Source organism: Neolamprologus brichardi, chromosome 1 (genome assembly GCF_056152115.1).
Source record: "Neolamprologus brichardi isolate AB-2024 chromosome 1, ASM5615211v1, whole genome shotgun sequence".
Taxonomy (NCBI): Eukaryota; Metazoa; Chordata; class Actinopteri; order Cichliformes; family Cichlidae; genus Neolamprologus; species Neolamprologus brichardi.
This window is the reverse complement of record NC_142104.1, coordinates 1,281,453-1,301,732: the sequence shown is the minus strand read 5'-3', so window position 1 is coordinate 1,301,732 and position 20,280 is coordinate 1,281,453. Positions and strand designations below refer to the sequence as shown.

At 47.4% G+C, this 20,280-nt stretch overlaps 2 protein-coding genes across 7 annotated transcripts; one reads left to right on the top strand and one right to left on the bottom strand.

Annotated features, from left to right (window-relative positions):
* Window positions 1-1,470: 1,470 nt before the first annotated feature.
* rbbp7 (RB binding protein 7, chromatin remodeling factor) lies at window positions 1,471-9,560 on the top strand. Of its 4 annotated transcripts, none has more exons than XM_035912739.2 (12): window positions 1,471-1,633; window positions 3,683-3,926; window positions 4,011-4,156; window positions 4,432-4,605; window positions 4,682-4,797; window positions 5,377-5,537; window positions 5,620-5,746; window positions 5,842-5,919; window positions 6,008-6,084; window positions 6,190-6,247; window positions 6,497-6,607; window positions 8,959-9,560. In XM_035912739.2, exons 1-12 carry the CDS (start codon window positions 1,618-1,620, stop codon window positions 9,028-9,030), a joined length of 1,380 nt encoding a protein of 459 aa, XP_035768632.2. In that variant the 5' UTR covers window positions 1,471-1,617; the 3' UTR covers window positions 9,031-9,560. The 4 variants fall into 4 exon arrangements, with proteins under 4 accessions (XP_035768632.2, XP_035768631.2, XP_006802378.1 ...); XM_035912738.2 differs by having other exon boundaries at window positions 4,429-4,605; XM_006802315.2 differs by having other exon boundaries at window positions 1,472-1,633; window positions 3,782-3,926.
* Window positions 9,561-10,933: 1,373 nt separating this feature from the next.
* On the bottom strand, window positions 10,934-18,484 carry txlng (taxilin gamma). 3 transcript variants are annotated; one of them, XM_006802316.3, is made up of 11 exons: window positions 18,436-18,484; window positions 16,302-16,410; window positions 15,800-15,947; window positions 15,394-15,485; window positions 14,478-14,648; window positions 14,205-14,399; window positions 13,555-13,674; window positions 13,397-13,471; window positions 13,221-13,313; window positions 13,051-13,146; window positions 10,934-12,343 (listed from the first exon to the last, which is right to left on the bottom strand). In XM_006802316.3, the coding sequence occupies exons 2-11, from the start codon at window positions 16,392-16,394 to the stop codon at window positions 12,014-12,016; spliced, it is 1,413 nt and encodes a 470-aa protein (XP_006802379.2). In that variant the 5' UTR covers window positions 16,395-16,410; window positions 18,436-18,484; the 3' UTR covers window positions 10,934-12,013. The 3 variants fall into 3 exon arrangements, with proteins under 3 accessions (XP_006802379.2, XP_035768630.2, XP_035768629.2); XM_035912737.2 differs by having other exon boundaries at window positions 18,450-18,478; XM_035912736.2 differs by having other exon boundaries at window positions 18,366-18,475.
* Between the last annotated feature and the right edge of the window lie 1,796 nt (window positions 18,485-20,280).

Here is a 20,280-nt window from a genome sequence, read left to right as displayed (position 1 = left end):
CGTCGTGTTGCTGTTAGCGAGTGAACCTGAAGGAAACGGACGCCTCTGTTTCTGTTGGCTTGTCTGTATTCCCGAAGGTGACCTGGACCGCGTCCACCCTCAGAGGAGACGGGCGATGTCATCTTTTATTTTGAAGTTGCCAAATCCTCCTTCGACCGAATCATAGACGACGCCTGACCGCTCGGTCTTTTAACTCCCGTTGCCTTTGCTTTTCTCCCACTCCTGTTGTCATCAGATACAGACTGTTTATTTCCCACGGCGGGTCGAGACGTCCTCTCTCTTCCTCTGTCGGTGTTTCTTTCCGATCTTTGTTAATGCTCGTATTTGGAACATGTTTTGCATTTTAAAGGTTTGTAATTTACTGTAAACTGTTTTTGCTGTTTATGGACAAAACTTTTACAAAATAAACTCATTGGAATGCAGAGCCCGTCTGTTTCCTGTTCACACTCACCAAAATAAAAGCACCTTTCTGACCTCCTTGGCTTACTGAGGTCTCACACTTCTGCCTCTGATTTCAGTCTTTTCTTTTTTCAGTTTGCTTCCAGTGTACGTTTACTTGCTTCAGTTTAGTTTTTTGGTTTCAGCCAATCTGTATGAGACATCCAATCAAAATTACAATAAATCCTAAAATTACACAAATTAAAAGAAAATAAAAATATTTAAGCTCTGTTTAAACCGGCATTTTTAAATTCATTTTTGTGTGTATGGAATGATCTTTTAATAGCAGGATCTGTAAGTCTGCTGTAGTTTGTTCACAGGTGTGTTAAATGTGCATCAGTCACACCTCAGAGCTGCTTCTCTGTGAAGTTTAACTTGGCTTCAAGGTTCAAATTTATATTGTCACATTCATCAGAGCTGCAGAGAGCTCAGCTGCTTCTTCCTCTGGATCATAAAACCTTTTACTGATGAACATCACAGCGTCTTACTGCTGTTTTTTCGTCCTTCATCTGTTGGATTAAAGAACATGAAAAGCAGCCACAGGTGTGATCTCAACCTGTATTCAGGTTTACTTAAACTACACCTTTATTATCTGAATATCTAATAACGGTTCACCTTTTGGAGCAAAATTTGGTTGATTTTAGGCGAGATGCTGAGTACTTATACTGTGAGACATTAAGACCTCCAGTCAGAGGCAAACTGCTCACTCTGTTTTGTAGGGCACAGAATTGGGGCCACATTAAGAAAATAAAAAAGTACATTTTTCCTTGTACATTTTCTGTTCCTTCCTGTTAAAAAATACTGTTTTTTTTAATGAATTTGCCAAACAGTTTCTTGTAAATCTTAAAGTGTAAATTTGATATTCGACCCCGCCCCCACGTGACCCCGCCCACTGTACTGTTGCCTTTGGTCTTGTGCCCATCAATGTGGTCCTGGTACTCCGCTGTTTCTGTTTTCTTTGTTTTCGATGCGCATGCCCTGTCTGCGCAGTCTGTGCACAGCCCTGATCCCCTGTAGTATGCGCGCGCTCACGCATGCGCAGCGCTCCTCCGTAATCCGGCGCTGAGAGGGAAGGACCCTGGGTTTAGCAGCGGCTCCCCCGAGCAGCAGTTTTAACAGAACTCCCGCCTTCCTGGATCCTCTGCCGTCCGGCTCCGAGTCGCGGGCAGAGTTTGGACAATGGCCGATAAAGAGGGTACGTTTAACGGCCGCTGCTCGGCGCCGAAAAACTGCTTTGGCCTGTTTTCCGAGCGCGCCGCTTTGTGCGCGCAGACTCTGTTAGGGTCTCATGTTAGCATCACATGCTAATATCAGAGCTGTCAGCGCGAGCTTTCCCGGGTTTAAAGCCTCCGTTTTTAAACACGAGCGCGTTTGAACGCCCAGTCTTTTAGTTCGGTATGACGTCAGATCTCCAAAGTGACCCGGTTTGACGTTAATGAGCTGTTGCCTCACCACGAACAGCAGCTCTGTTAGTCAGCACGCACACAGCTGGAGTCTGTTTGCTGCACGTGAGGCTGGTCAGGACTCCTTGAGCAAGGCACTTTGACTGAACCCCAAACTGCTCCAGTCCAGGTCCACTCTGGTTCCCCGGTGACGTTTCATACATGAAAGTGCTGTGAAGGCGGCATCACGTGATTATTAATCAGATAATCAATCAATCAGATTTTATTGTCAGCACCTTTCAATCCGGACAATAAATCAGAGTAAAATAATTATGCAGTAATAAGCGATTTATAATAACTTAAAAGAACACAAAAGCAACACTTTCAATGTTTAAATAGTTTATGAGCAGATTAAGACTACATTTAGAAACTAATTCAGTAAAAACTAATGTGTTAATAAACGAGGCAGATGCATAATAAAAATAGAGTAAAATATACAGTAATTTGACTACTGTAATGAGTAAATAATGGGTGGCTGTAGCTCAGGAGGTGGAGCAGGTCACCTACTGATCGGAAGGTTGGAGGTTCTGCATGCCAAGTATCCTTGGGCAAGATACTAACCCCAAGTTGCTCTCCGATGCGTCTATCGGAGTATGAATGTGTGTGAGTGTAGTTAGAAAGCACTCAGTATAGAGGTAGTGCTTGTGAGAATAGGTGTGACGTGTTGTATAGAGCGCTTTGAGTACTCCGGGAGAGTAGAAAAGCGCTATATAAGAATCAGTCCATTTACCATTTAAATAATAATAAAATAACTGAGGTAAAAATGGAAACTGCTTATTGAATCAAAATTTAAAATACAGTAAAAGTAAACAGTAATCCACAGGCTGACTGAAGCCTGAAGATGTTTAAGCTCAAAGATTTCAGGTATCAAAGTCTCCCAAGGTGTTAGCCGTGCAGGTCGGAGCTTCGTACCTCTCCTCCTGGTCACAATGACGAGTCGGGCAGCAGAGTTTCGGTCAGCTGGTGCAAAGCCTCATTACGTTGAGCCAACAGCGGTCAGTGAAAGCATCAGTTCCTCAGAGCGTGTCCCAGTCCTGCCGGCTCTTCTCCCAGATCACGAAACACCTCACCACATCTCTAAAGCTGGGACGCCGTTCAGAGGAAGCTCATTTCTGTTGTTTGCGTCCTCGTTGGTGTTGTTTCAGTTGCTGCCTGCAGCTCGTGGTCACAGGTGATCAGGTGATGGTAGAAACCTTCACAGATCTCTCCTCCTCACAGCAGGCTGATCCATCACTGGGCAGTAACGCTCGGGAGCGATGCACCATTTTCTTGTCGCCGAAGTGCTTGCTCATAGGGAGTCATATGATTGTTGGCTTTTTCTCTGTATCTATGAAGCGCCTTGAGGCGACTGTTGTTGTGATTTGGCGCTATATAAATAAAATTGAATTGAATTCACCTTTTCTGCGGGAAATTCTGCAGAAAAAGGGGAAAACTCCAAAACATCAGCAGGATGGCATCATGACATAGACACAGACTTTATTTCATCCCACACTGGGGAAATTCATTTTTCACATCAGCAGAAGGGAAGAAAAGGTGAATTAAAGAAGTGTTTGAAACATTAATAAGAACAATACTATACAATGTACAGATGATTACTGCACACAGTAAAATACATATAAGAAAAATCGTAAGCAAAGTGGGAGTGATGATAATACTAATGTGAGATTTAACAGAAATTCTGAACAGCTGATTTATGTAAACATTGTGTGTTGGACGATCTGATTGGACCAAAACATCCTCATCTTCTCTTTACATACCGTTATTTCTTTTTAAAGAGTTTCTCTTATTAATGTCTTTTTAAGGCAGTTGTAAAAATATGGTCAAAGACGGAGCAGATGTCTGCAGCTCACAGACAGTCAGGATGAGACGTACCTGTGTCTCACCTTGTTGTCTCTCTGAAGTGTACGACGATGCGGTGGAGGAGCGGGTCATCAACGAGGAGTACAAGATCTGGAAGAAGAACACGCCCTTCCTGTACGACCTGGTGATGACGCACGCGCTGGAGTGGCCCAGCCTGACGGTGCAGTGGCTCCCGGATGTCAACAGGTAAAAGAAGGCTGCTCAGGTGTGTGCGAAGCTGCTGCTTTATTGGCTGGTTATGGTGACGGTTCAACTCTGCGCCTTCCACAGGCCGGAGGGAAAGGACTACGCGGTCCACAGGCTGGTTTTAGGGACGCACACGTCAGACGAGCAGAACCACCTCGTTATTGCGAGCGTCCAGGTTCCAAACGACGACGCCCAGTTTGACGCGTCGCACTACGACAGCGAAAAAGGAGGTAAGCAAGGGCGTGTTTATGTGCTGGTTACAGTTACTTCCTGTCTGAAAGGGAGGGGGAGGGGTTTAGCAGATCTGTGCACTCACACTGTGTTGTTGTGTCTCCCAGCAGGTACGTTGATGCTGTGTTCAGGTGTGCTGAAGGTGCGCCACGCCCACAGGTAGCATTAGTGTTTTAGCGTGCCGCTGAGCAGCTTTCGGGTACAGTAGGTCAGGACACGGCGGTCATGCCGCCGTCGCCTGTTCCTCTCCATCTGAGCGTTGTTGATCTTTCAGAGTTCGGCGGCTTCGGTTCCGTCAGCGGGAAGATCGAGATCGAGATAAAGATCAACCACGAAGGCGAAGTGAACCGAGCACGCTACATGCCCCAGAACCCCTGCATCATCGCCACCAAGACTCCCACCTCTGACGTGCTGGTCTTCGACTACACTAAACACCCGTCCAAGCCAGGTGAGGGCGCCGCCCGGCTGCTTGCTACATGCTCAAACGCCCTCACGCATCATGACGAGGCATGTATGTGTTTCAGATCCCAGCGGGGAGTGTAATCCCGACCTAAGACTGAAAGGTCACCAGAAAGAAGGATATGGCCTTTCCTGGAATCCAAACCTCAGCGGCAACCTGCTCAGCGCCTCCGACGACCACGTACGTGACATCATCGTTTAGCTTCAGTACACGAACTGAAGAAGGGTCCCTGTGAGGGTCAAGTTTAAGGGTTTAGAAGTCACACAGGCCGACAGCAGGACATTATCAGGATGCTCAATGTCAGATTTCAAACTAAAATACCTTAAAAAAATTTTTTTAAAAGGCCAGCTTTTCAAAATAAAAGCTTCCAGTTTCTTATTAGATGCTGTCAAGACTTTTGGGACTTTCAGAATAAAGGCCCTTTTAATTTTAAAAAGTTGATAAGATCAAAAATATTTCTGTCTTTTATCAATTTTCCAAGGAAAAGTAGAAAGTAGCAGGTGCTTCTTCCGGTGAGCCAAACATTTTGGTCACGCGGTGACGTACAGAAGTCGTCTCGTTATTGCTGCTCAGTCCCGTTAACGAGTGGATTTTCCCTGATGGTCACAGTTGACACTAAACTCTACATGTGGTCATTCAGAGGAATAAGATCGTCTTTGCTTTTATCTTCTGAAGACGAACGCAGTTACGGAACAATTAAATATTTCATGTTTGTTTGCTCGTAAAACTTCCTCACGCCCCGCCTCCTCTTCCTCTCAGACCATCTGCCTGTGGGACATCGGGGGCGGTCCAAAAGAAGGGAAGATCTTGGACGCAAAGACCATCTTCACGGGCCACACGGCGGTCGTGGAGGACGTCTCCTGGCATCTCCTCCACGAGTCACTTTTTGGCTCCGTCGCCGACGACCAGAAGCTGATGATGTAAGTGATCGTTAAAGGCGGTGGTCGTTTTTAACTGTGCGATCAAACCTGCTGGCTCTGACCCGCCTCCATCCATCCTCAGATGGGACACGCGCTCTAACAACACGTCCAAAGCGAGCCACTCGGTGGACGCTCACACCGCCGAGGTCAACTGTCTGAGCTTTAATCCCTACAGCGAGTTCATCCTGGCCACCGGCTCTGCCGATAAGGTAGAGGACACACCCACCTGCTGCTGTCATCGTACGAATAAAGTTTTTTCTGTTACTCGTATATGTTAAGGTGTGTGTGCTTTTCTTCCTGTCAGACTGTTGCATTGTGGGATCTGAGAAACCTCAAACTGAAGCTTCACTCCTTTGAGTCACACAAAGATGAAATTTTCCAGGTGAGACCTGAAAGTGTTTGTGAGGCGTCGTCTGTGACTCGCACGTGATCGGAAAAATGATGGCGAGGCCTTTTGTCCTTTTTATTAGGTACAGTGGTCTCCTCACAACGAGACGATCCTGGCGTCCAGCGGCACCGACCGGCGTCTCAATGTCTGGGATCTCAGGTAACGCCTCGCTGTCAGGCGGAGCTTCAGATCAGGGCGGGGCTTGAGACAATGACACTAATGTATTTTTATTAAAAATACTGATATCGATTTGTGTCGTTTTAGCAAAATCGGGGAGGAGCAGTCTGCAGAGGACGCTGAAGACGGCCCGCCAGAGCTCCTGGTAGGTGATGATGTCAGCGTCACGTCTTTAAGTGACACTCACATGTCTTTATTCTGATCACATGATCATGGCTGACCTAAAAAACATGTTTTAGTTAATTTGACCTTTCGATGACACAAGTGCGCTTACTCAGATACCGTGACGTGAGCAGAGAGTGTTCGAGTGTTTCAGGCGTGATCAGCAGGTGCATCATTTTCCTGTCAGAACAAAGCCCCGCCTCTCTAACCTGCCATTGCTGATCTCCATCAGTTCATCCACGGCGGCCACACGGCAAAGATCTCAGACTTCTCCTGGAACCCCAACGAGCCCTGGATCATCTGCTCGGTGTCTGAGGACAACATCATGCAAGTGTGGCAGATGGTGAGCGCGCACGCACACAGACGCACACAGACACACAGTACGTGACAGTAACAGATCAGATGAAGTGGTGGGTGGTGCGACAGCAGCAGCTCTGAGTTCTGACATGGAAATGTCATGTGACTTGTGAAAGCCGACTTCAGGAAAACAGAATATCGTTTCACTCGCGCCGAAGACCAAACCATCTGGAAGCTCATTTGGAGATGTTTCAGAAACAGTGTCACGAGCTCGTTTTGATTTCAAGAACATCGGCCGTCTGATCCTCCAAACAAAGATTTATTTATTTAAACGTGCTCGAGGTGCGGTGATGGTTTCCGAGGCTGAGCGTGATGCAGGATCCGTGCTGAAAACTAACAGAGAACTGGGAATGTTGTCTCACTGGAGCCGTCTCGGTTGTAGCGTTCAAGGCCTCGATCGGCTCATCAGCTCCGTGGTCACGGCGCTGTAGCTACTGTGCATTCTGGGCTGAGCTGTGCAGCGTCACAAAGCTTTGCCTCAGTCGCAGCTTGTGGGTCCTCCAACAGGACAAAGACCCAGGAATGGCTGACAACACAGCAGTGGACCGCTCTGAGGCGGCCGTACGAGCCCTGATCCAAATTCCGATTTTATTTGTCGCATACACAGTACGACAGACCAGGTACATGAATAAAACTAAAATTAAAGTTAAAAATCCAAAATAAAAAGGTGCAAATCAGCAGACAGTGATATGAGATATGCAGAGTCTCCAGTCCTACACCTGGAGTAGCCTGGAGGAAGCTCCTCCTCTTTCTCTCTGTGTTGGCCTTATTGGAGCGGAAGCGCTTCTCTGACCTCAACAGTGAGAGAGTCCATTGGTCGGGTGGGAGGAGTCTTTCAGCATCTTCCTGGCTTTGGTGCTGCGTCACTTGGTGTAAATAGACCCTGTGCACAAGAAAATACTAACTTCCTGTTTTAAGAGCGAATGTAAAGTTGTACATTTCCAGTAACTTTATTTTGCGGTCAATCGCTACTGCGAAGATGGACTCCCAAACCATGTCCAAAACACAAAAACGCAAAGATCGCGTTAAGTTACAAAGAGCAGAAGGTGGGAACGTCATAAAAAAATCGAATGATAAATTTTGACGTTTGAAGAGTGTAGATCGATCGATTGTTTACGTCACTCAACACAAGCAGAACTGCATTACAAAATCAGAAGCACATCTCTGCGTAGTGACAGTTCTTATGATTCAAACAGGCAAACGTGGAGCATTCAATCTACAACAACAACAGTGAAAGCCAGATGTTTCCCCGTTATGTCGATGTCAGTACACGCCTACACAGCATGTCAACAAACCGTGAAAAAAGCCACAGTAAAAAATGATCAGGGTTTCTATACGTTAGTATTTACGAAGGGTATGTTGTGACGTACCTTCAAAATTACAGCGGTCCCTCGCTATAACGCAGCTGTGCTGTTTCACTCATTTTTTTAGTGCAATTTTGCATGCCTTTTTTTTTTTTTTATACAGCGCATTGTTTCTGCGTTCTGATCGTTTGCAGACCATTGTCGATCTCCTCCGTGCCGTCTCTCCTGTACAGTACAGTGTGCCTCTAAAGATGCTAACCATCGCACAAAGTTGGACTTCTGATTCATAAATGTTGAATCCTCTGGCAGCGGCTCTACTCCATGTTCTGGACCTGAAAACAGGGTTTGATCTGTGGTTTCTATAATACTGGACTTATTTTTCTACAAAGGTTTGAACTTTGAGAGTTTAAATAAGAGAGAAAAGTGTGAAAATGTTCGTGCCTGCCTGAGAAAAGTGTACAAAGTGTACAGTGAGGGGTTTTTACAACCTTAAAACATCTGTAATAATTGTAAAAAATAAAGTTGGCTACTTTGTTGAACAAGGAGTGAATAGTAGCAAATGCTAAGGCGCACAGAGTCAGGTGAGGGAGCTCTGAGTGAATGATGCGTTCGGCAGAGCGCACTGCTGCTCGGCGAGCTCGTCTGTCCTGCTTGGTGCAGATATTACCCATCAGGATGCTCTGGATGGTGCATGAGCAGCACAAATCCCACCTTTACCTGTGGAAAGAGCTGAAATATCCAGTCTGGAGAAACAACCCTTCAAACCCGAGAGTGTTTGCACATGGAAAAGAACATCTGTGGACAGCTGGAGAAAGCGCTGGATTGCAGCGAGAGCCTCAAAATGTTAATATGCATGTAAACATGAATGATGAAGGTAGAAGAAGGTCCATCATTGTGTCAGAGTACAATCTTTTTAATATCGGGGGGGAGAGGACTGTTCGTCTGACGTTCATCAGATTCCTGATCTCTCACGCCGCCCGTGTTGAGGTAGGAACTGCAGCGCTGCTTCTAACGGTTCCTTCCTTTCTTGCAGGCGGAGAACATCTACAATGACGAGGAGCCCGACAACACACCTGCGTCAGAGCTGGAGGCTCAGGGATCATAACCCCGCACAGGCTCCACCCCCCCAACCTCTGACCCCCACCCGTCCTCTCCCTCCCTCTGATTCATCTCAGTGCGAAAAAGAGCAGCGCGGAGCGTTGGAGGCGTCTCGCACTCCGGCGCCGTCTCGCTTTGCTTCACCACTGCCCGGTACCCAAAAGCACCGACGCACCTGGAAAAGAACTGAAGTCCCTCTCGGGTGGGCGGAGCTCGATGGATTGGCTCTGTGTGCACGCTGTCGCTGTGAATTCATTTTAAAAGGGCTGACGGAAGGACACGCAGCGTTACAGCATAGCTTGCTCCGTTCCTCCACCTGCAGCTCCTGTTAGATGTTCCCGAGTTGACGACGCGTCCTCCAAACAAACATTCCCGCTGCGTTCGCCTCCCGCTCCTTCGGTACTTCCTCACCCCTGCATTTGGCTAAATTCCTACACCCGAGGGAAACAGACGTTTGTTCTGTTACATGATGTGAAACTTTAGTTTTTGGTTCCTGCACCTCTGATCGCAATAAAGCTTTTGTAACTTTTCCAAAAATGCGTCTCAGCACTTCTTTAAGATTCCTCATGGAAGAGTCTCCAGCTTTTAAACGTTCCTAAAGTAAATCCTACTTGTATTTCCCTGAATCCGGCCTCTAACCATCAGCTCCTGTATCATTTGTGCCGTTATGATCAACATGAGGAACAAACAGAGGAATCAAAGAACAGAAGCCAGCAGCGCTGCAAATTCTACAAAACGTTTATTGAAAAGCGAGACAGACTGTAGGAACACGGTAACGAGGGGTCGTGGGCTCGTTAGTCAAACAGGAAGCTCTCCAAAGCTGTGACGCCTCGTTGTTCACAGTCTCACCTGCAGAGGTAGATTCCGACATTACCTGAGAGTCAGAAAGAAGAAACGAGCCGCAACCTTTGTCCAGCGTCACCACCTCCATCCTCCATGTACAGTCTTTTAAAGAAGTCACAGGTGAAATCATGTCGAACACAATCCGTTACCTGACAGGTCCAAACACTGATCATGTGACTTCCTCTGGTCCCTTCATTATGTGTGTGTGTGCGGGGAACAAGTTCAATAATCTGACGAGTCCAAACGCTCCTTCAAACTTTCAGCGTTGCTGTTCTCGCAGCTGTTTCAATAAAGTTTAACGTTCTCGATAAAAGGTCGTGCTGAGGTTTTGTGGTGGGCGGAGACAGACACCATCACCTGACATGAAAAAGATGAAAACGGATCAAACTGCCTCAGCCATTCGGGCGCCGCTGCTGTGTGGTTTGAATTACAGATGTGCGGCAGGAGAACGGCGCTGAAAGCAGCTGGAGCGTTTTTTAAATGGCAGCACATCAAAAAGCCGAGAGCCTCATCCGACGCCGGAGACACTCTGAAACACGGTCGACACGTCGGCGGGACCATCGAGGGTGACCCCGAGTTAAAGTGGACCTATCCTGCTTCTGCTCACTTCCTGTTGTGTGTTTCCTGTTCCTGCGTTGTGTCTATCATGTTAATGCTCAGCTGCTCTAAACACAGTTTCAGTTTTTTCTACTCTTGAATCTGGATGATGTCACAGAGAGGTGGTGCCCTGTTTTTCAAGAAGCAGCCAATCAGAATGCTGTCTTAAAGTGGGAGGAGCTAAACCAGCCTATTTCAGCAGCAGTGAGGCCAGCTGTGATATACAGAAGGATTATTTTGAATCATGCAAAGCTGGTCTGGTAGAGTCCAAGAATAGAAACAAAATAGATCCACTTTAACGACCTGGTCAAAGAAAACTGATATATGATGAAGAGAGAGGAATGTTTGAGACAATTTCCTGCCTTTGATGACTTCGTCCCCACAGAATGACCCGGAGCGGGATTTGACCCGGAGCGGGATTTGACCCCTGCTCAGGACACAGACCCAGGTGTTCCTAATAATATGCATCATTGACAGAAACCAACATTTTTTTTTATTCAGATTCATTAAAAAAAGAAAAATCACATTCAGCTTCTTCCAGTATAAAGATCACAGAGCCCATCATCATTTCCAAACATAATTTACATGAAATCACTTTTCAGAGGACGAAGGCCTTCGACTCTTCCTCACACGCTCCTCAACACAAAACACATGCATGATCCCCAGAAACGTGTTGAACGGCTTCAAAGGAGAGGAAATGACACTGGTTGACCACAGGGGGGCAGCAAACAACGCCCCAAACTCATGGTTTGTATTTGTTTTTTTAAAAACTTGACAGAGGCTGTCGCCATGCCGACTCAGCGCCTATCAGCAAGTTCAAAAGCGATCCCGCTGCGTCCCGATGGCAGCCGCGTGACATTAACGACGTGACGTTAAACTACAGTCACTTCCTGTTATTGCCAGTTGTTAATGAAAACCAAAAAACATTTATGTGACCAGACTGAAGCTGCTACATTTCACTAAAGTTCAAATTGAATCATTTTGATTATTTTTCTAAACATTCGTTTAAACGTGATGAAAGTTTCCTCTCACCTGAACGTGCAGCAGGTGGAGGAAACATCCACAGACTTATTCATCATTAATAAAATCAATCAAGACTCAATCTGCTGGAAACACTTCGAACCAACTACACTGCGAGGTTCTGCCATTTCCCGCCCCTGTGGTCGGTCAGATGACCTCTGACCCCAGTCCCGTTTTCTCAGACACTCGACAGCGTGTCCGACTCAAATCAAAGTCATACTCGGGCGTGTGAGGAGAGAAATCGAAGGCCCGCCTGGAGGTTCCCTATGAAAATAAAGATCGAGTAGAAACGGGGAGTATGAAGAAGTGCGCTCGTTACCGTGGGCCACGATTTAGAGAATCTGATACAATCATTTATCACACAAAGAGACACGGCTTCAGCTTCTGTGTAGAAATCTGAGGTCTATGTTAAAAAAAAGAGCTCTATCTCCACTGAAGATGGTTTTCTGGCTAGTTGTGGAACTAGGCTGGAGCTGCGTGAAGCCCCTCCCACCACGCCCCCTCACCTCCACGCAGGCTGCGAGGTGAGCTCAGTCCTGCGGCGTGATCGCCGTCTCTGCAGGCTCACTGTCACCAGGAGACGCCGTCGGGTCCGTTTCAGGTGGTCTGGGAGCTTCCTGAACGTCCGCCGTCTCCGGCCCGTCACCCTGCGCCGAATCCTCCGAATCCTCTCCATCCTCGGCCGAAGGCTCTCGCGGCTCGGCCTGAGGAGATGCGGCGCTCCCTTTGTCTCCCTGCTCCTGGAGGAGGCTGAGTCGGTTATTCAGGTCGTTCCTCTCCTTCTGCAGAGCTCTGCACAGCCTCTCCAGCAGCTCCAGCTTCCCCTGCAGAGCCTTGAAGTGACCGTCACGCAGCGTTTTCTGCAAAACAACGACATTCAGTCAGGTCCAGTTTCATGTAGGAGGAAGAATCAGATGGACGAAGCTCCTGTGACATCACTGCCACCATCATGCTGGTTTTCAGAGGCCAGAGATCAGAGCCTGGTCAGAATCAGGGTGTTCAACTAAAGGATGTCCAATTACAGAAAACTCCCCTAAACAAGAGAGCCAATAAAATTCACTACGAGTAGCCAAACAGTTAGCAGAGTGTGTGGGATCAACAACTGGCCACGCCCCTAATAAAACAAACTTTAATCCAGGCGTGTTTTAGGAACATCCTCCACCGCACAGGTGTAATAAAGGAGGAAATGATTTACAGAGACCAAACAGTTTGTGTATCAGGATGTAAACGTGTTTATTTCTGCTGGAAAGTTCTAACATGGGAGTCTATGGGGACTGACTCACTGCTGCCTCTGCTGGACGTCAGAGGAACTGCAGCTTCTGGCACTTCAGCATGGCTGCTTCTTTCAGCCCCCGAGCGTTGGACCTTTACGTTTTAAAGGCTGTGACGGTGCTGAACACTCGATTTGCGAGACACTAATCAGTCTGGCTCCTACGTCTGCTCCTGCATTTCTAAAGTGTGTCTGAAACATCTGAGGCCAAAAACGTGCCTCTATCTTCATTTTACATCGACATCGGTCACTTTAAACGTTTCGAGGAAAACAAAACAGCCCATGAAGAAGAATCACCTCCTCTGCCATCTGCAGCAGCGCCTGGTTGTTACTCTCCCATTTGGTCCTCCACTGGGTCGTTTCCTTCTCCAGCTTCTTGATCTTCTTGGTCATCTGCAGGCACACAGAGAGTTTAGAAACACAGACAGGTGAGCAGGTAACCGCACGCTGACACGCAGGTGACTCACCTTCTCCATCTCTTGTCTGAAGGTGGTGAAGACCTCGTTGCTTTTAGCCAGAGTGCTCTGGAACTCCTCGAACTTGTCCATGTACAGAGAGAGCTGAGAGACGAGAGCAGTGAGTAATGGAGACGATCCAGCCGACCTGTGTGTGTGTGTGTGTGTGTGTGTGTGTGTGTGCGTACCTGCTGCTTCAGCTGGGTTTCCTGCTCCTTCATCAGCTCACACTTGCGTCTGGACTCGGTGGCGTCCTTCAGCAGCTGCAGCGGCACAGACACAGTCTCTCAGACACTTGAGCTCATTTACAGCTGCGATAAAAACCAGAACAAACTGAGATCCTCACAAAGTCTCTCTCACGCTGCTGCTTCTCCTCCACTTCCTTCATCATCTCGGTGATTCTCTGCAGCTTGGCGTCCATCAGCTGCTGCTGCAGCTCCTTGTGCTTGAACACTTTGTCGATGTGCTGCAGAGAAACAACAGAAATCACGTTTTCAGACCTGAGTGACTCTAAAGATTTGTTTCTCCTCGGTGTGCAGGACGCTGTCACAGCGAGGGATCTGAATGTGCCGAGGCGATGAACTCTTCAGTCACTGCGACATGACTAGAAGAGTAGATTTAAGACTGTAATTGGCTGTAAGACCTTTAAATGTGTATCTAAGACGTCTTAGGACCTTCGTGGAGGCAACGTATTTTCTATCTTTGGGAGATGAAGCGACTGCCTTGTTTTTAAGTTTAAAACATCTTCCACAATCAATTTATTTGACCATGTGTGTTGTGGCCAGAGTCTGGAGCTGGCAATGAGGGTCCTGGAGGGTTACTCCAACCAGAACCTGCTGCAGACGTCAGTGTGTCACAACCAGGCCGAGTCTGTGTCGTGACACCCAGAATGCATTTCTGCCTTTTTAACGGCAGCATTAATCCTCTTCATAACAACCAGCGCTGACTTCATGAGCAGGAACAGACTGCTCTGATTGGACGGCAGGCTAAACTCACCTCCTCTCGGAGCTCGTACTGCTCGATGAGCTTCTTGAGCTTCTCGGCCAGCTCCATGTTCTCCTGCCTCAGCTTGGTGTTGTGGGCGCTGTGCTGCTCCATCTGCACCTCGATGTCGCTCAGGGTCATCTGGAAGTGCAGCATGGCCTCCTTCCGCTGCTCGTCGTACTCCCTGGACCGCTGGGCGTTCTCCTCCTGCGGGGTTAAGGGGAGGAGTGACACCTGCACAGATGTAAAACGGTCCTCGTCGGGTGTTTGTGGCGGCTGAACTACCTTCAGGGTCTTGTTGTGTCTCTGCAGCTCCCGGCAGAGACTCTCCAGCTTGCTGCGGGCCAGGATGGCCTTGCTGTGCTCCCCCTGCAGGTGCACCTTCTCCTTCACGATTTGAGACTGCTTCTTCTGCAGGGCCTTCAGCTGCTTCTGCATGCAGCGGCTCTCCTCCAGCTGAAAGACAGCAACAACACAACAAACTGGGTCATTTTTATGTTTATGGACACAAACAGGAAGCTGACAGCGGCGTGGTGTGTGTGTGGAGGCTGATCTGAAAGGGGACGTCTCTAAGTTCAAGTATCACTCAGAAACGTCTCACCAGTCGTATCCAAGTCACAGTCAAACTTCCTCGTGCTTTCTTCTTCTTTACGTCCAAATCTGTGAGAGCTTCCTGAGGTCAAAGGTCACCTTTGTGTGAGATGGTGACGTGAAATCTGGAGTGCGAAACAACAAGTGCCCAGCTTGTTGGATTCATTTACTTCTGTGGCTCCAAAAATACAAACTGAAGCTTCTGCTGATCATTACTCTGTGGGTGGATCAGTGGACGCCCACAGAGCTCTGTGGGCGTCCACTGATCCACCCACAGAGCTCTGTGGGCGTCCACTGATCCACAGAGCTCTGTGGGCGTCCACTGATCCACCCACAGAGCTCTGCTGAAATCCAACCAAACGACCACGATCACTGCTGTCAGAGCGGGAAATGATCGACCACGACTCACGGAGGAGCTGAGAGCGTGTTCACCGTGTCGCTAAATCTGAATCTATCTGCTGCTCGTGATGTCTCTGAAGCGGAGCGACTGAGCACGTGCTCCAGATCACACTGAGAAGCCCAGACCAACACCACACCAGTGCTTCCTGTCACCTGCTCCCAGGTGGCGGGAGTATCTGCTCAGTGTCGGTGTGTCGGATTTGCGGCTCACCAGGTCGGCGTATTTCTTGCACAGAGCGGCCAGCTTCTCCTCAGGAGTGGCGAGAGCGTTCAGCGCCTGCATCAGAAGAACCACCTCCTTCCCTGAAACCACACGGAAGATCAAAACTGAACAAAGCAACGAGGAAGAAACTGACATCAGGTGACATAAGAATAGAAAAGCTTCAACACAGAAATGTCCTGTTTGGTAAAACTTCCATTTCTCTGGTCTAAACAAAGAGCAGCTGAATGATTCTTATTCAAGTCTAAATATGTGTAACAGTATCTGTGTGAGTCTGTCAGACACGTGAAGCTTCACACACGACGTGTTTTCATTTTTGTATATAAATATTTAAATGTGATTCCTGAGGTGAGAAATGCATCCCGGCTGTTCAGTGCTTCTAAAGTTCTGCTCGTACCAAAAGCTTTGTCCTCTCTGTTCTTTGCATCTCCGCCGGCATCGAGCTCCGCCTCCACCAGGTCGCTGGGACTGTCCTCTCGGCCTGGAGTCTCCCCCCTCTCCTCATCGGTGCAGGAGAGCCCCAAACCAAACTCAGACACCTCCTCCTAACAAAAGTCACATCCATCTATTAGACAGTTATCCTTTAAACAGGTTCTCTCACAGAGATCTCGCTCTGTGCAGACTCCGCCCCTCTGTGCTGGACTGCAGCTGGTGGTAATCTTTGTTCTGGTCTGAACTCAGAATCTGCAGCAGGAGAACAAGGACTACCAGCTGCAGGACAACGTGGAGGAGATGAATTTCGTCCACTGAGTGTAGAATCAGCTGATTATACTGTCACCAAGAACACGTGGGATTATTTATCTGACAGTCCAACTCTGAGGGAAACACAGAAACCTCCCACAGGTCACTGAACAGACATGAACAAGCAGCAGCACAAACGACGAGCCGTCCACGCTCACCTGAGACGGGCTGTCCAGGTCGGGCGGGGAATCGTTGCCACCTACGATTCGTCTCGTCCCCACATCGAGCTCGCAAACTCCCGAAGTCTCCATCAGTGTCGGTCACGAGCTGAAGGTCAGAGAAACACGAGATTACCACATGATGGAAGTCAAAGCACGGAGACATAAAACCAATGATCTGACCCTCAAATCTGCAGTTGGGTTTACTGAAGAGGTCAGAGTGGTGGGTGGACACAGTGGAGTTGTTCTCATGTAATTCTGGCCAAGTCTGACATGTATTTCCGTTCAGGTCTGCTTCAGATTAGCAAATATAGCTTCATCTTATTCACAATATCAAACAGATGAGAAAGATTTAACACTGACGAAGAATAAACACTAAATCCACGTCGACATCACTCTGGGCGGTGAGCGTCGCCTTCCTGCTGACAATGACTGACAGTGACCTCAAACCCCTCAGTTCACCTGCCTCAGGTGGACAACAGCAGGTTGTGATTTATTCTCAGACAGGGCTGATCCTCTCTGACTGTGTGATTAAACCCACTGCTGTTGTTCCACGCGGGTAAACACACATCACTTACCACACACTCACACACTCTGTTTGAGCATCAACTGGTGTTCCAGGTGTTTATAGACCTCTGTTGGTGCTCTGTCCTAAACCCTTCTCCTCATTTAAAGTGTTTTTATAACAGAGATCAGCCACAGCTGCTGTCAATGTCAACAATACAACTTTTACAGTAAGTCTTTCTCGTGGAATAAACCCTAACTGCGTGAAATAAGCTCAGACTTTCAGCTCGGCTGCAGCCTGATAGCTTGAACGGGATGAAGAGGATGAGGAGCTCGTGCTTCTCCACAAAGACACCAGGACTGTGTTCACAGTGAAACACGCGTGTCCAGCAGCAGCAGGCTGACCCTGTGCGCACGATGGTAACAGTCTGAGTTCAGTGCACACACGCGCTGAATAAAACGTACACTCAGGCCTACAAACAGACCAGTTCGTTAGCATCTTTCCACTAATAGTAGCAGCTGATAGTTTAGACGCCCTGAAAACGTTCGGTGGAATACTTTAAGAAGCTTAAAAATCTCTCAAATGGACTTTATAACGTGTTTCAGCTGCGCAGCGACGCAAACTCACGGAAGTTTACCCCAGGCTAGCAGGCTAGCCTAACCAGCTAACTGCGTTACAGCAGAAATGAGCAGTTAGCTTCCGACTGCCCGAGTCACAGAGTGCGAGCTGACCGCGTGAATGTGCAGGTGAACCTGTGAGCCTGTGTGTGACACCTTCAGCCTCTCTCCTACCATCGGAGCGGACTTTCCTGCGCAAACATGCTGCAGCCGCTCAGCTAGAGCTGAAACACTGGCAGCTACAGCGTTAGCTGTTCTGCTAAAGCCGACGATAAGAAACTTTGAGAGTCCCGCTAAAGAACCACAGAGCATCACCTCACCAGCCTACCCGCCGGGTTTGATGTCCGGTGTGTAGGGATAGCTCCCGTTTCTCTCCGCTCGGCTAACGTGTTTACAGTAAACACTGTAAGCTAACCAACTTCACCAAAGTCTAGAAAACAAGACATTAACGGGTTAATTCAAGTATAACACTACAGCCGGATTAAAGGAGGCACCCTTGGGCATTAAGAACCACCTAAAAAGATTTATTATCAGCTGCATGTCGGTCCGGATCAGGACGGTAACCGTAACCCGGACCGAATTTAAGGCGAGTCTTGTGTGACGTCCATCGGCGCGGACGGCATCCTGCTCAGGCTAGCTGCTCTGCTAAACTAGCATCTGATTCTGTCTTCCTGTGAATAAGTGTATCCCTCACGTGTCAGGTGTCACCTTTTGGATTAAAGAGCGCAAGTGACAAACTAACACCGCGCGGAAATGTAACGCGCCTTTGGAAATTAAAGCCAACATTAGTTTACTTCTGTTAGCACGGCTAACCTGAGCTAGCAGCCAGACTGTAGCTAACCCTGCCTGCTAACAGCACTGTACAAACTTTACTTCGCCAAATACTATTGTTTTCCCGGTTCTCGTCAAAGCTTCGCATTCAAGCTAATAACCATACCCCACCTAATCAGTTTGAATCCACCCGGAGCGTTAACAGTGGGGTAGCCGTCGCTTAAACACCTGGAGCGGTTACCTGTGTGTCCTCACCGGAGATGAAAGCAGGAGTCAAGCTGCCATCAACCGACGATAGCAACATCCGGTTACGTATTTTTCAAAATAAAATCTCTTCAAGCTTAAAAAAGAAGCCATTGCCTCTGTGGGGAAACTCGGCATACTTTCGAGTTACATACTGACCGTGGAGTGGGAAAACTTGATTTAGAGTTACTTCAGGGTCCTTGTGCTTGTGAGACTGGTGACAGCGCACATCTCTCAAGTTTTCTGTTACGCCCCTAGTCTAGGCGTGTAGAGACACACATAAGGTTGGAGGAGAGAGAGGCAGGTACCCGCCCTGGTTCCCAAGCCAAACATCCGAAACCAGTTTTGAGTAAAAATGTGATTTTATTGAAGGTCAGGAAGCATAGCTCCAGGGTGAACCCAGGCCAAAATAATAAACAAAACCAACTAAGTCCAGTCAGAGGAAACTAACTAAACCCTAAGAAAGAAACATCGCAAATTTTGTAATTTTTAAATTATAAATAACAATATTTCCAAGTAATCATCATCTGCCAGTCTATACGTTTTTTCTGGGGGTATTGTTCTCATGTAGTTTTACAGTTTTTGAATTATGTGCATAAAAGGCAACTCTCTCATTTGAATGTGGTGTCCACCGCTCCTATTTCCGGTGTTAATCTGAGCAGCTTGATGAATCTAAAGTCGAAACGAAAAGCAAAAAAGCCCCGAGAGATTTTCGTTTTTCAGGGAGGGAGGAAGATGAAACTTAGCTTCTTTACAAAGATCCGTACATCCAAATAACATAACGGACCTCTCTTCTTGTTTATTAAAAAAACAATCTTTATGTTGGAGTTTTTCCCTGATGTTAACTTATTTTTTCCTGAACATCCTGAATAAATCTTTAATTATAAAAAATATTGGCATTTACATTTATAACAACATCAACAATACTAATGCTAACAATAATACTAATAACGATGATAATATATAAAAATGTCCCAAATGTGGGATAAAGTGCATTTTCCCTTCTGTGTTTGTATAATAGTTTTTGGTCTTCCTCCTCTGCCTCTGAGACTGTGACCCTGCCGGTGTGGAGTGAGTGGGAACATTTAGGAGCTGCTGTGTTAAAAGGAGTTAGTGGCATGAGAACCCTGACTGAGCATGCGCAGAGGAAGTTTCACGTGTGTAGTTTGTTTCTGATTGACCTTATCACTGTTTCATTGAGTTGGAGGAATGCTGGGGGGCTGGGGGGCGCTATTAGTCCCCCCACCCAAAGGTTAAACCAGCTGTTTACGTAGAGGACTCTGAAACAGTTGATGTGCTCGCCACCAGAGGGCGCAAACCGCGGTCTCTGTTTACTCCTCATAGTTCACACAGTCTCATGACACTTGTTTAGGCTGATTAAGTAAAACATCCTTTTAGTCCAGGAGATAAGTTCCTGTTTTATTCAGGAGATAAGTTCCTGTTTTGTGCCCTTTATCTGCGGCTCTGTCAGTGAAACAAACTCAATGAGTGAAAATGTGAAAGGACGTGCAGACACCACTAAATGCTGCCCTCTGAATCCTCACCCTCAGCGTCCTCAGACAGTTTACAGACAGTTAGTCAGGCAGTGATTTCAGGTTAGATTCCAGCAGTAGTGACACTCTGTGTTTAGCTCCAACAGACCTCCTCCCAGCTGAAGGAGGAGGTCTGTTGTGGTGACACGTCCTCCTCCTTCGTCTCCATGGTTATATCTGATGCCTGAATTCACAGAGCAGAGGAGACACTGACCATCAGATCAGTCAGAGCTGATCACATAATTCATGATCATAATGTGGACATACACCAAAACACACCATAACTGTCAGCTTCTAAAGGTTTATTTTTT

What these genes read in the sequence shown, in the direction of transcription:
- rbbp7 (XM_035912738.2), top strand. An exon ending in TGGCTCCCGGATGTCAACAG is followed by an intron (nt 3,927 to 4,010) that starts GTAAAAGAAGGC and finishes CGCCTTCCACAG; the next exon opens with GCCGGAGGGAAAGGACTACG. An exon ending in TCAGCGCCTCCGACGACCAC is followed by an intron (nt 4,798 to 5,376) that starts GTACGTGACATC and finishes TCTTCCTCTCAG; the next exon opens with ACCATCTGCCTGTGGGACAT.
- txlng (XM_006802316.3), bottom strand. Translation starts at nt 16,394, where the DNA reads ATGGAGACTTCGGGAGTTTGCGAGCTCGATGTGGGGACGAGACGAATC. An exon ending in GCAAGAAATACGCCGACCTG is followed by an intron (nt 14,649 to 15,393) that starts GTGAGCCGCAAA and finishes GCTGTCTTTCAG; the next exon opens with CTGGAGGAGAGCCGCTGCAT. An exon ending in TCAGACAAGAGATGGAGAAG is followed by an intron (nt 13,147 to 13,220) that starts GTGAGTCACCTG and finishes GTGTGCCTGCAG; the next exon opens with ATGACCAAGAAGATCAAGAA.